The 14,749-nt window shown below is 36.5% G+C and overlaps 1 protein-coding gene across 1 annotated transcript in view; it reads left to right on the forward strand.

The window, feature by feature from the left end:
• The window catches only part of TRHDE (thyrotropin releasing hormone degrading enzyme), a 1,336,029-nt gene that overhangs the window by 1,168,347 nt on the left and 152,933 nt on the right, over nt 1-14,749 (forward strand). The window contains exons 13-14 of the mRNA XM_073559980.1: nt 3,622-3,769; nt 10,688-10,785. Coding sequence (XP_073416081.1) covers nt 3,622-3,769; nt 10,688-10,785 — 246 coding nt within the window. The remainder of the gene's footprint in view (nt 1-3,621; nt 3,770-10,687; nt 10,786-14,749) is intronic.

Raw genomic sequence — 14,749 nt, forward strand, 5'->3', positions numbered from 1 at the left:
TGGGTTTTCTTTATGGTGGTATAGCTCTAAGTGCTCTGTTGTACAGTGCTGCTTTGTGGAGTAACAGAGCTAGGTAATTTGTACACATTGAGTGACATTTAACTCACTGTGTTTAAAGTGCTTGCTCGTAGCCTCGCTCTACCATTGCTCACTAGCTGCAGTTTACCCTCTCTGCTCTGTTTCTATCATACTTAATCATAATTAACATTTAGCGCGATCCGCCAACCCTAACAACATGTTTCTTGATTGCTTAGGCACAAAAAAGACTAATACACAATGAAGAAAATGAGGAAAATTACAGAAAACAGTAGATTATGATGATGATGGAGATAATAATTACAAGGCACCACTAGTGGGTGCGGACTGGCTACCAGAAAAACAATCATGTGAAAAATAAGGAGGACGAGTTGATCCTTTTTCATCTTGTTAGTCAGTTTCCTTTTGCCATGTGAGCAGATGTTGCAATGCCATCTACTAATGGAGAGATGTGGTTCCTAGCTGGTGTGTCAGGTTGTTCATGCCTCATTTTTCAACAGCACAGCATACACAATGCAATAGATTAATCCTCTGGAACATTGAAAATAAATTCCCCAGTCAAAATACTCGAAAAGAGGAGTCACCTCAACTACCACCACTATCAGAAATTTCAGGCACTGTTTAGCGCCTTACACTAACATCAGAGGAGACATAACCTTCAGCACAACTAATTGCCAAAGAAGCAGATCTTCCCCCAGAATATTTTCTAGCTGGACAAAGGCTATGCTCTTTAATGCTGTCTTCAACTCTTCCTCTGTATGATGATGTTGCCCCCTTGACATCTCAATTTGGTTCCATATCAACAGCATAATTATCCATGACTTGGCTAACAGTTTTATCAGTGTGTGAAATATACTGAACTCCGTGCCTAATTTGCACCTTTAGATTTGCATTTATCCTGGGTTCCATGTTCATACGGCCACTGCTTTCAGTGGCAGCTACACAGTTATGCACTTGAGGGAAGGGGGAGGAGCTAGAGGCAGACACATAAATTCTGCTTCAAGTTCTCCTGAGTAATGGGAAAATATGTATTCACTGAAGACAGATTTTACCCACGAATTCATATTTTTGAGAAATAATGATCTCTCTTAGATGAGAAAGTAGTGAATGTCTCTAATAAGAAATATCACAAAATTTCTTATTTTCCTGTGAACTATTGATTTATGGAAACAAAAGTAAAGTGATGGTTGTCGTTTAAATAGCTTCCTAATCCATTGGGGTGCTGTATATTAGGAGACTAAAAACTGAATATATAGGGATATTATTGACACAATTGAAAGTGCTCTATGAGATGAATAGTTTTTTGTCCTTGGCTGAGGAGGTGGACTGTACAGAACACTGACAAAACTGACAGCATTGCGGTCAGAGGTAACATCATTCTGAGATTAGTCATGTGCCATATTTTCCATTACTCTGTTTCCACCCCCCTATTATAATGGAAAGAGGCACACAAGAGCAATTGTGATTTGGGTTTGACACTGCTACTGCCAGGATGGCTGGTGCTAACATTTCCATAGGTTCGAATGCTTTAAGTTTCCACATTTTTGCCATGGTATGTTTTCTTTCTCTTACACTACCTTGTCCAAAGCCACAGACTACCATTCCCATTTTTAATGTTCTTTAATGCTGCTGCAGTACACCTCACTCTAATTTAGGCCTATCTATCCCTATTTGTAATGATAAGCTCTGCGCCCAGACCATTTATCCAAGGTTAAAAAAATCTTTTAGAATTCACGTGATAGCCCCCCATCCTGATTGGCTGCAAAATTCCATACCTAATTGTGGAATTGTGCTGGGCCATTATTTTGGTGATCTGGCATGGCACACGACATTCTTTCATGTGTCTCAAGCAGTCTGAAAAGGGCTGGATGTGAGGAAATAAATTGCAGGAAGTACAGCGATTGGACTTAAAAGATCTAATATAAAGTTATTATGTCTGATGAAGTGCCATTCTGTCTGTTTGGGATATGTGGAAAAATGATTGTTCAGAGAAGAATATGCCAGCGCTACCATGATCCCTGTATCAAGCTAATAGTTAGCATCTTGAAACCATTTATATTTGGGCTTGATTAGCAGTAGTCTCACTCAAAATTTTGCCTTAGAATATTGCCAGAAATGAAAAATAGTATTTAAATATCCTCCACGAAAAAAACTCCCGAGTCCCAACAATCGAGGAGCAATTTGGTGATGAGCAATGCTTTTTCGACTATGTCACAAGGTAAAAGTGATAAATATGTGATTTAGCAAGCAAAACATTGAAATAATCAAGAAATTTCCCAGATTTAAATCCTATTTAGATCCTTTCTTAAATCCTCAAAAAGTTGGAAGACAACTGCATAGACCATCAGTATTTTAAACCTATTAAACCACTTTAATAATTTATTATTCAGCATATTAGAAATTGAACGCACTGCTCCATATCGTGAGCTTCAACTGGTGATGGCTACATTTTGACAGAAGGTAATCATCATATTAATTTTTTTCCAAAATAAAACAGGTTATTCAAAGCATTTGTTTGAGCAAAAATAAAGAACTTGAGGTCAATTTAGATTAATTAAACTTGAAATATAGATACACTTTCCAGCTATAGATCATCTCCATGAATCTGTTACAACACTAAACCATCAAGAATATTTGGTGTCACCTATGAACCAACATTAATTGAATATTAAGTCTAGGAAATTGACCTTTAGACACTTAGGCCAGTATTCACTCCTTTCATTATGCCTTTAAACTATGATAAGGAATTTTATGGGAATAAAATAATTAACCTGTTAACCAACCTATGTAAATGTTCTCAATTGACTCCATCTTCCTTATAAAATGTCCTGTATTTTGTCCTGAGTTCATAATTCCTTTTTAGCAACTCAGCATCTATTGAAAATGGTTAAAAGAAAATTTTGTAGTCCTTGGGATCAAAATTTGAACTGTTTGGTACATGTACTTCCTTTTTTTCATTAAAGTGATATCCAAGGCAGTAGAATTTTAGGAATGAAATAGAATTTAAAACATCAATTTTCTTTGTTTATAATTATACTTATATGTTGTGATGAGCATTATATTCTGTAAAACAATGAAGATGAAAATGATTTGCCTATATAGTGCACAATATTACAGAAAAAAAATTACATTTTTATTTCAGCCTCCAACATCAGAATGTCTTTAGACAGACCACAGGGGAAAAAAATAACAACCAGAACAAACTCTTATTATCATTCTGAAATATTCGCCTCTGCTATGTATTCGGGATAACTATTTTATTTGATTTTTCTTTTAGATGTAGATCAAACAGTCAATGTAAATGTAAAAAACATGAAGAGAACAAGTGTCCATGAAAAGAATAGGTGAATATTCACATTAAAAAGATTGAAGGGACAGAGTGACAAGCATCTCTTTTTACAGATGAATGTCAGATAGAATAATTAATATCTGGAAGATCACTTGATATGTTGTTAGATGAAGATTTTAAATGCCTCCAATATGTCACTTACCTATAAAGAACAAGTCTATTTTACTATTTGCAGAATAACTTCAAACCAAATTTTACAATGTAATATTTAATCTGTATATTTCTTTAATTTTCAGGGCTGGATATCTGACACAAAATATCCCTCTAGAGATTATACGATACCTTTCTGAAGAAAAGGATTTTCTTCCCTGGCATGCAGCAAGCCGAGCTCTTTATCCTCTAGATAAATTGCTGGACCGAACCGAGGACTACAGTATATTCAGTGTAAAAGATAAACTATTTTCTACTATAAGTTTAAAACCTTGGTTTACTGAAGCATTCATAATTTCATTGTTGGTCTTTTTTCAGGTTGTTTTATAGAGAATCTTGCCTCAATGTATTTTAGGGAAAATATATCACTTTTGCTTGCCAAGGTCAAATATAGGCAATAGAGAGAATGTGGCCTACAAAGGGTTTATTAATTTTACCAATGTATCTTAATAACAAAGCTCATAAATAAAAATAAATTAAAGAGATTTATAACTGTAAAATGGAAACATAACTCTGGAGCCTCCAGACAAATTTGTTTTTTTTGCAAAGTGAGAGAAACTGCATGAATTGTAGATCAGACATAGAAAATGTTTATGGTCATAAAAAGTTAGCATTTTATCATTGTTCTTACTATGTTGATGAGCAGATGAAAAACAGTATATCAAGCACCAACAAATGTGAAAATAAAACATTTTAAAATGTGACCAAAATGCTTGAAGGTTAAATGAGTTGTCTGGGCTTAAAATGTAAGTCTAGAGTTTCTTCATGGGACTGCAAACTTCTGAATTCTGACAGCATGTGACGGCATTCTGTTCAAATTCACTAGCATTGCCAGTGAGAACGGGTGATCATATGACTGCACGTATGCAATTTGCATACTTAGAGAGGATGATCATGTCTAGTCGCCATGTGACTGCATGTGTGCAAATCACATGCTTTGGGTCACATGTAATATCAGTGAATGCTAATACCGTGTGCACTACATATTCTCAGGATTCAAAAGTCTGCAGACTTTCATTGCAAGCTTTCACAACCCCTTTAATAATTTTAAGGAAGTTGTCCATAACTTGACAACCACTTCTTAGTAGCCCTAATCTGTTGCATAAAATAAAAAAGCATACTTACTTTCCTCTCCTATGCTCTTCCTGCTGTAATCTTCTTCATTCATCCAGTGAACTTAGTAAGTAAGTAAGCAGTTTTTGTTTATTTTGTGTACCTGACTGGAGCAATTAAGTGTAGGTTGTCTAGAAGTTGCAACTACTTTAATAAAACAATCTATTTTATAATTTTATTATCATTTTTACCTATAAAAATTGTTTTATCCTATTTTGCTTTTAATTATTATGGACCGGATTCATCAAGATCATCCTTCATGAGAGGGTGTACTGCAGTCAGCACCTCCTGATTCATGAAAAAGAGTATGCCTCAGGAGTGTTAAACAATGACAATGGAGATTGAAAAGGTGGCACACCCCAACCATTAAAAAACCTTTGGTTTTAGAACCTGTCGAGGAGTTGCTTTATGTGAAACAGCCATCCACAGCACTGACCGCATCCTCCTGCATCCATGTTTTTACTGTGACATTAAAAAATCATAATCTCTCCCCTGCTGGAATAATTAGAGTTGTGGCATAGTGAATTCCGCCACTCATCATGAATTTGAGAAGCAGCGATTATCACATCCCTGTCCTCCCCCAGCTCTACTAATTTTGTCAGAGCTGGGAGATACTGGAGTGAGAATGGTAAAAGCTGCAAAATTTTGCCTCAACTCTGAGTTGCCCCTAAATTTTATGAATTTTTAAAACTTTTATATAAGAATTCTGGCATGAAAGCTTTGAAGCATTGCACCCTAACTGTATAACAATAAGAGACAGAATCGCAAGACTAATAGATATAATGGATTTGGAATATTTGTACCATCCCATAACACAAGCAAAATATTTTGTTAAATTTGATGTAATATAATTAAAAACCTACTAAATGAAACCTTCAATGTCTCCAAAACTACCAAACTGCTACTAGTCAACTGTAGAGCTCTATTAATGCTTTCAGATAATGTCCTTGATTTTACAGAAAATATTCTTACGTGTGTCAAAACAAATTATATAGTATTCATCACCATGTGAAAATCAACCTGGACCAATGCATGTCAGCATCATTTATCCAAGATTAGACTGGCTTCAGATGCCATAGTTCTGCTACACTGGGCACTAATGACATGCTTGTCAAAGGCACTGCCATCTTGAGAACAATTTCACTATGCCTTCTGTAGCATGCGAGTAGGCTGAATTTACTGGCACTATAAGCATAATATCTTACTAACACCATTCTAGACGTGATAAGGCCTGGTGGTTCCATTTCAATTATGCCCATGGAGGTATGGCTCCAGCATCTGAAGCTGTACTAGTCTGGGTGAAATTTTACCCACTTGTACTTGTCTTAGCTAACTAGTAGAGATAATCTATTCTTTTGAAAATGGAGTTTGCAAGTTTAACACATTTTCCCCAAAATTCAATATACATTAAATTGATTTGCCACAGATCGTAATAATGCAAAGCCTCCAGGTCCTCTTAAGACTATATCCAATACGTTTCAAGCTCTTTAACACAAAATCAAGACAGAAATTTGAAAGTGACCTCCCCAAAGAAACAAATGGTAAGCATAAAGTAACCAAAAGCCAATTTAATAATACAGCATAGTCAATGGCTTTCAATTACTTTTGCAAATTAAAAATGGGTCTAAAAGTTATCCCACTAAGCTATTTGTGAACATGTAGAACATTGATTCAAATCGAAATTGTCACTGTCAGACATGACATCTATTTTAATTGACTGAGATGAGTGATGCACCTCCACTTTCTCCTCCACTAAAACACTTGCCAGAAGCAAATACATTTTTTTATAAAACACTACTACTTTTTGACAATCTTTCCACCCCTACAAATACATTTGCTGAAAAGAACTTAACAAGGAAAGGTACACATAGAGAAAGTAAAAGTGTCAGCACGCCATAGTATTGGTGTGGCATGTTTAGTTGTCAAATTGGACTAGTAAAATAAAATGAGAAAAATGTTTGTTTGTGACACACACACTGGGTGAGATAGAGAGTTGTTGTTAAATATATGGAGTTTGGGGAATTCACCAAAGGGATTGCACAAGAAATGCAAAATATAGTTGCTTGTGACAAGCAAGTACACTTTCTCTGACTGAAAAATATGATTCCTTTCTGCCATTTTCAACTAGATTAAGAATGAAGAAAAATGTGTAATTTAAATTGAAAAGCATATGGACACATGTCAGGTACATCATATCACTGCTCAATCATAGTGAGTCTATTACTTTTGTTTCTAGCACCTCTCCTATCTTTCTCCCTCACCTTCACTTGATTCTCTGTAATATTTACAGACCACTACACTCATCTTCTACGCGGCTGGAGATCTACAACACAATGCTATCTGGAATATTTCTTCATTGTTTTAGGGCTTTTGCTTTCTATCACTATTGCTCAGCTGTGATATACTCTGACTATCCTAAATTACCCTAAACATGGCTGCTGCATTTGCTATTTATGCTTTTATACAGGCTATGATAGACCCTTTTGATTGGCTGTGCTTTACCATATGACTTTTATAACTGCAAGGCATTATAGAAAGAGGGCATCTTAGGTCATTTCAGCCTTGTGTTGCTGATACAATCTTCTGCAGTGTGTAGAAAGCTGTCAGGACTTTTTTATGGCTTTCCTCATAAATTGAATTGCACATTGCTTATAGTTCACAGGGCCTGTAAATGAAATAAAGCAGAACTCAAAATCACTTAGCCAATAATCAATTGGCTCATCTCTACTAATTAGCATATCCACACTATATGACTTGGTTTGCCACACATATAAAGATTTACTGGCTAAATGAAAGACATTATTTGAAAGAATGAAAAGGGTTCTAAAGCCTAATGGCTGTGATTGATGCATGAGGGATTTGACAGGTTCCCTTTTCACATTGAAACAAAATCCAAAAATGAACATAATTATTACTAAAGATCAGCAAATTTGAGTACAGTTAAATTCTGCCCAAATAGACTGATGAGCAAAAGGGTAACAATGTTTTGAAAGTTTGATTTTCAGGTTTCCTATCTCACCATCCACTGCTGCTTTGAACATAAGACTACATCATTTTATAAACATTCATCTTGGCTATCTCATGCATAAATTTGGCTTGCAACTATTTAGCATATGATTAGTTATGCAGATTCTAGTCATGTTAGTGCATTGTTACCGTTTTGCTCATTGTGGTGGAAAAATATTTTTCTCTCAGTATACTACAAATTACAACCTGTTCTCACATTCCCTAATAGCTTAGTGTGTTAATAGGTTGATTCCCCAGTTAAAGAGCACTGTTTTGAATCAAGGAGGAGCCATGAAGAAGATTCCCAAAGAAAAAAGAAGCAAAATTACCCAGCTCATCTATAATGGTCTCTTGGCCAAGAAAATTGCCATCTGCATCATGACAGTGCCATGACAGTTGGTAGAAACTGAAAAAAAGTTAATCCATTCTAAAGCCAACAGGTGTATGTCCAGGCAAAATATTAGAGTCAACAAGTCAGCTCAAGAAAAGATCTATTAGTTCTAGTGGAACAACTATGGCAGGGTAGGTGGCTTGTATGCTTTATAATACTGAGGACAGGCTTTCATGCAAGCATGGTGCAACAGACCTTAAATAAGTCTGGAATGGTGGCTTGAAAAAAGGTGAGAAAGCTGCCACTTTAATATTATCATAAGAAGCGTTGACTTGAGTTTGCAAAAAGTAGGAAAAGTGGACAGTTGAACATTGAAAACAAATGATTTGGAGCGATGAGACAAAAATCAAAAGACTAGGTTCTTATGAGTGCAAATAGGTCTGGAAAAAAGGGGCTAACAGATAAAGAAATTGTAGAAATTCAGTGGCGGGAGCATAATTATAAAGGATTGTTTCACAGCCAATGCTGTTGAATACTTGACCAGGATTGATGGTGATTATCTCAATGCTGAGCTACATGTGAGTATCCTGCAGCATGATTTACTTTGTGCACTCAAGTACTATGGATATGAAAGGATGACATAGTGTTCCAGCAGGACAATGACCCAAAGCATTAGTCAATATTAGCAAACAAATGGTTCAATGACAATGAAGTAGAGGTGCTGGATTGGCCCCCCTGGTCCCCAGACCTCAACCCAATCAAACACGTGTGGGTAGAGTTGAAGAAAAAGTTGTACACATATCCAACTGCATCAAACAACATGCATAAAATTTGGGAATTTGAAGTAAAAACCTGGGATTAGATTTTGGTTGAGAAATGCTTGAATGTGATTGAGATCATGCCCAGAAGAATTAAGGCAGTGTTAAAAATCAAAGGTGGATTTACAAAAAAGTAACAAAGAAATAAATACAAAAATAAGATTTAGATTTTTAGAAGCAAAATAGTAAGATTGCAATGACATGAAAAGAATCTGCATAATTAATCATAAACAAAATAGTTCCAAGTCAAATTTATGTATGAGATAGCCAAGATGATTACCTGTAAAATGAGGGTTGTCTCACAGTCGAAGTATTAGTAGCTGGTGAGATATGGAGCCTGAAATTTAAAACGTTCAAAATATTTTTACCCTTTAGCACCACAGTGTATATTAAAAAAATTGTATAATGATACATGCTGCTTTTTTGTAAATGTGCTTTGTGCTGATTTAGCAAATTAATTGGCCAACCTGCTGCTATCTTGCTGTCCTGTATATGGTTGTCAAAACTTTAGGAAAGAAAAAACTTATTCTCACCTCACTGTTCACCTTTATGGTCTTTTCTGGGATCACTGCCTGCCATCCGGTTCTCAGAGCTATTCTTTCTGTTGCTAGCCACATATCCCAGTGATGGTGTTGCCTTGCTGCCTGCCATCTGGTTTTCAATGTCTCTTCTTTCTGCCATTATAGCTCCAGCCTGGTCACTCTAGGCGGAACTTATGGCTTTGACCAAATTTCAGAGGTCACTGCACTTCACGTGTCCATGATATTAAGACACATGACATTCAATGACCACTGAGGCTTTGCTTTGATCGGAAGACCAGGTCTAGATTGAACAGACTAAGCGATGCATCTAACGACAAGGGAAAGAATAGGCGGGTCTAGAGACCAGACCGCAAACAGCAAGTAGCAGAGGTGTTGGGTAATAGAGCAATGAGGTAAGTATATGTTTTTTGGGTTTTTGTAAATTTTCTGTTTTTTATGTTCTTGGGTATGGAGAGACTTTAAACAATAGAGCATGAAAAGGGATGTTCAAGACATGAAAAATAAGATTACTGCTAATAGAATTTTCCATGAAAATTTGCACAGTTTGGCAAATTTGAACTCAGTCAGATCCACTCACCTCTATTTATTACCCATAATCATTTCTTAAATACTAATTTCATCTGGGACATCTTTAATGAGCAACATAGCTAATAGCATAGGGAAGGTGTAGTATCCTGGCTCCAAAAAAAGTATATTCCCAAATGATTGTATGTTAGTAGTATTACAATAAAAACACACTAGCACTCACCAGTCACAATATCAAATATGAGCTGCAATACTTACATAACATAAAATGTTGTGGAGAAAAAACTCTAAAATCATTTCAAGTAAATAATACCTTGTTAATTTCTTAGCATGAAGACAATTGTAATTTCGTTAACAGATCGTTTCAAATTGTATAGAACAAGAAATATTGTTCATGAAAAACGAACAATGCTTCATCATCAAAGTTTGAATGTTACAATCAGTGGTCCTAAACATTTTTGCATGATTTCAATTGCCCCTAGAATGTGCACAGGTACATAATGATTAAAAAAGATTTCATAATTAGAAGCATTGTGTGAGAAGGAGGCACAGTTAAAAGAGAAGTTAAAAGACTAACAAGAAATTTTAAAAACTATAGTGTCTGACCAAATGCAATCGATGGGCAGTATGGCCAAAAATTTGCACATTTACTAAACATTTACAAATTAAACCATAATGCAAAATAAACATTAGCACATAAAACATAGCACTTAGAAAGAATGAGAGATACTGTATGCATTTGCTTCCTCTGTGTCTTTATATGAGAGTGCATAGAAAAAGTAATAAATACTTAATGCAATGTGTATGTTCCTTTCAGGAATATGTATTGAAGCAAGTGGCCACAATGTACTTCCGACTCGGATGGCCTGTTAATGGACACAATGGGTCCATAATCCCGACGTCTTACCAAACAGAGTATGACATCATTTTTTTATTCACATTATAAGAATAGCTAAGAGAGAGAAATAGTTACTGTGCTGCATAAGATATCTTGTTATGTCCTACATTGAATTCAGTGCATTTTCTGTGTCCTTATTCTCCGAGTCAGAACTTGTGTTAAATTGTAAATAGAGTGGAATATTTTTCCTGATTCTCTATAATTTACATGCTCAAGTTCAGAAAATATTTTGACAAGGATTACTCAGAAGCTTTTTGTTATTTGTCTCTTCCTATGTTTTCCTTCTTCACACATATTTTCTGCTGTAGTTACTCTTCTGAATCCTAAGGGAGTTTATCTTTTATACTAAGCCATTCAATGAGCTTCAAAAGAAGAAAGCTCCATTAGTGTTACACAGTGTGACTGTAGCAGCATGATGCACCTTTTCTCCTGTCTTTCCTGTTTGATATTTCATTTCTCTAAGGCCCAGCATCTTTCAGATTTATATTCCCCTGCATGACATTTTTAAAGCAAACAATGTTCTGCTTATCTCTTGAGTTACGACCTCAAAGTGATGTTGAGATTTGAACTTATGCTTATCGCTGGGTACCAGAATGCTTGTACATACACTGAATGTAACGTCGGTGTCGCAGATATACTTATTTTTGTTGTGAAGTCTTTTGGTTGAATGAACCTTTCATTTTTCCTATCACTTGTCACACATCCAAAATGCACTAGAACATCCTCATATTCACAAATATCATTGATAACATTTAGATTGAAATCAACATTTTGACAGTTTGCTTTCCTAATAAAACATACTAATAAATGGTATTTAAATTCATGAAATAGCATTTTCATGTAGACTTTGAAAAACATGTAGCCACTTATGATTTTATATTTTTTTAACAGTTTTATATACATGTATATACAGTATATACAGTGACTTGAGAAATATTCATATAAGATTAATTTTTCCACATTACACTCACAAAACTTAAATGTATTTTATTTAAATTATGTGATATACCAACATAAAGTATCAAGTATTTATGAAATGTGAAGGAAATGACACACCATTTTCTAAATATTTAAATATTTTAAAAATGTAAATCGGAAAAATGTTATGTACATTTGTATCCAGCCCCTAGAGTCAATACTTCATACTTCTATTGCAAATAATAAATGTAACATTTTATGGCTTGCTTTAAAAAATGGAATTCTTCTTGGCCAGATTTGTTGATTATGACTAATAGTTGTCCTGTGGTCAGATTTTCCCACCTGAGCTGTGCATCTCTACAGCTTCTCCAGAGTGATCAAGGCACTCTTGGCTGCATCTCTAATTAGTGCTTGGGATGTTGGTTTAGATAAACAGCTATGTATTTCTTGGTTTGCAGTTGTGATATACTCCTTTCATTCTTGAATGATGGATTAAACAGTGATCTGTGAGATGTTAGGAGCATGGGCTATATTTTTTACTACCTAACCATGATTTACTCTTCTCCACAACATTGTACCTGACCTATCTGGTGTGCTCCTTGGTTGTCTTTATGTTGCTTAATCTCTAATGTTCTCAAACATACATCTAGGGCCCTCACAAAAAAGCTGTAGTTATTCTGAGAATAAATTACACACAAGTGGAATCAATTTTTTAATTATGTGATTTCTGAACTCAATTAGTCACTCTGGATTTTATTTAGGGGTATCAGACTACATGGAACTGAATACAAAACACGTCACAAAATAAAAATACATTTAAAGAGATAGAGGATGATATAAGAGTTGACAGCTGCTACTGATTTTATGTAGATAGAATGGAAAAGAGGAGTGAGGCACTCTGCCTCTTGCTCCTCCCTCCTCCTGTCTTTGTGGACTCATATCCATAGCAACTGCCCTCTCCTATCTCAGTGACGGGAATGTCTATCTTTACTGAATACAGATCTTACCTCAGAATTTAGTGGAGCAGAGGCCTACTGTGGACATTTTTGTATATTGTTTGCCTCTAAAGGCTGTTTGTTTTCTGTTTGGCTTCTGGGGTTTATGAAGCAATAAACCCACATGAACTTTTAAAGGAACATGCCTCCTCTTTTCCCCCGTCGCACCCAAGTGAGTAAAATGCCTACAATTGGTGCTAGATTTGTGGGCAGCATTCCCAGCATAGTCATGTGACTGCTACAAGGGGGACTGCATGTCCTGAGTTAAGTCTTTTGCAAGCCAGCAAGCATCACCAGAAAAAATGGAGAACCTGCTGAAACACCTGGCCCAGTCGCAGCAGCAACAGCAAAAGACCAACAGGCTATTGTTACAGCATATCCAGCAGAGTAAGCAGGAGCAATGGAAGCAGATGCAGCTTCTGGCAACCACCATCCAGGGCAGGATGAGCGACCCAACCCCATGGCCTGCTGATGATGCCCACATCCAGAAGGTGGTAAGATGTTCTTTGCAGAAAATGACATTCAGGCCTTCTTGACGGTGTTTGAAACTGTCACTGAGAAGGGGAAACTCACACCAGAGCAGTGGGCAGAGGTACTGGTGCCAAACTTGAGGAGAGAAATCCAGAAGGCATTCTGTGACTTAGCTTTGAGGGGCTCCAAAGAGTTTTACAAGCTAAAAACCGAGATTTTCGTGGATTGGGGGTGACAATGACTATCAAGGCACAGCGGTTTCACCGCTGGGCATATCACCGAGACAAACCACCTCACTCACAAATGTTTGACTTGTTGCACCTGGTCCAGAAGTGGCTGCAACCATAGCCCTCTATGCCTGTGCAGATGGTAAAATGGGTGGTGAAGGATCGATCTGTGTACTCCCTATTGAGGCCCATACAGACTTGGGTTGCCCAGGGTCATCCCCGAAATGCCAATGAACTGGTTGGACTGGTCGAGAAATACCAGAAAATTGAAGGTTCCTTGGGAAGGCTGCCCACTCTATACTGGGGGCCCAACAGGGGGCAGGGGCCATTCCAGTGACACCCAGGACCAAAAAATGAAACCAGCCTAAACTTCCCAAACTTTGAGCACGCACAGATATGAGCTAGCACAGAGGTACCACTACGACAATTTTTTTAAAAAAATTTGGGGGGGTAAATACTCCTGTATATAAGTCCAGTGACATCCCTGGACTAAAAAAGAAATCAGCCGTAAACTGGATAAACTTTGAGCACACACAGATATGAGCTGGCACGCAGATAACAGTACTACAAATGTATTTTTGTTTTGTATATCTTTTTTTGTGCTAAATACTGCTGTATATAATTCCAGTGACACCCAGGACCAAAAAAGAAAACCAGCCGAAACTGGACAAACTTTGAGCATGCACTGATATGAGCGGTCACAGAGATACCACTATGACTTTTTTTAATAATTTTTTTTGGGTATATCCTGCTGTATATAAGTTCTGTGACATGCCGGATCAAAAAAGAAAACAGCGGTAAACTGGCCAAGCTTTGAGCACACACAGATATGAGCTGGCATGCAGATATCACATCGAAAAATGTGTGGCCTGTATTTTTTTAATTTTTGGGTTAAATACTGCTTTATATAAGTTCAGTAGCAACACGAACCAAAAAAGAAAACAGCCGTAAACTGGCCAAACATTGAGCACACACAAATATGAGCTGGCATGCAGATACCACACCAAAAATGTGTGGCCTTTTTTTTATTTTTTGTCTAAATACTGCTGTATCTAAGTCCAGTGACACCCAGGACCAAAAAAGAACTCAGTCATAAACTGGCCAAACTTTGAGCACACACAGATATGAGCTGGCATGCAGATACCACACTGAAAAATTTGTGGCCTGTATTTTTTTAAATTTTGGGGGTAAATACTGCAGTATATAAGTCCAGTGATACCCCAGACAAAAAAAGAAAACAGCCATAAACTGGCCAAACTTTGAGCACACACAGATATGAGCTGGAACGCAGATACCACACCGAAAAATGTGTGGCCTGTTTTTTTTTTTTTTTGGCTAATTAGTGCTGTATATAAGTACAGTGCCAGACA

This window comes from Dendrobates tinctorius, unplaced genomic scaffold (genome assembly GCF_039654945.1).
Source record: "Dendrobates tinctorius isolate UK_male_01 unplaced genomic scaffold, ASM3965494v1 ptg000290l, whole genome shotgun sequence".
Classification (NCBI taxonomy): Eukaryota; Metazoa; Chordata; class Amphibia; order Anura; family Dendrobatidae; genus Dendrobates; species Dendrobates tinctorius.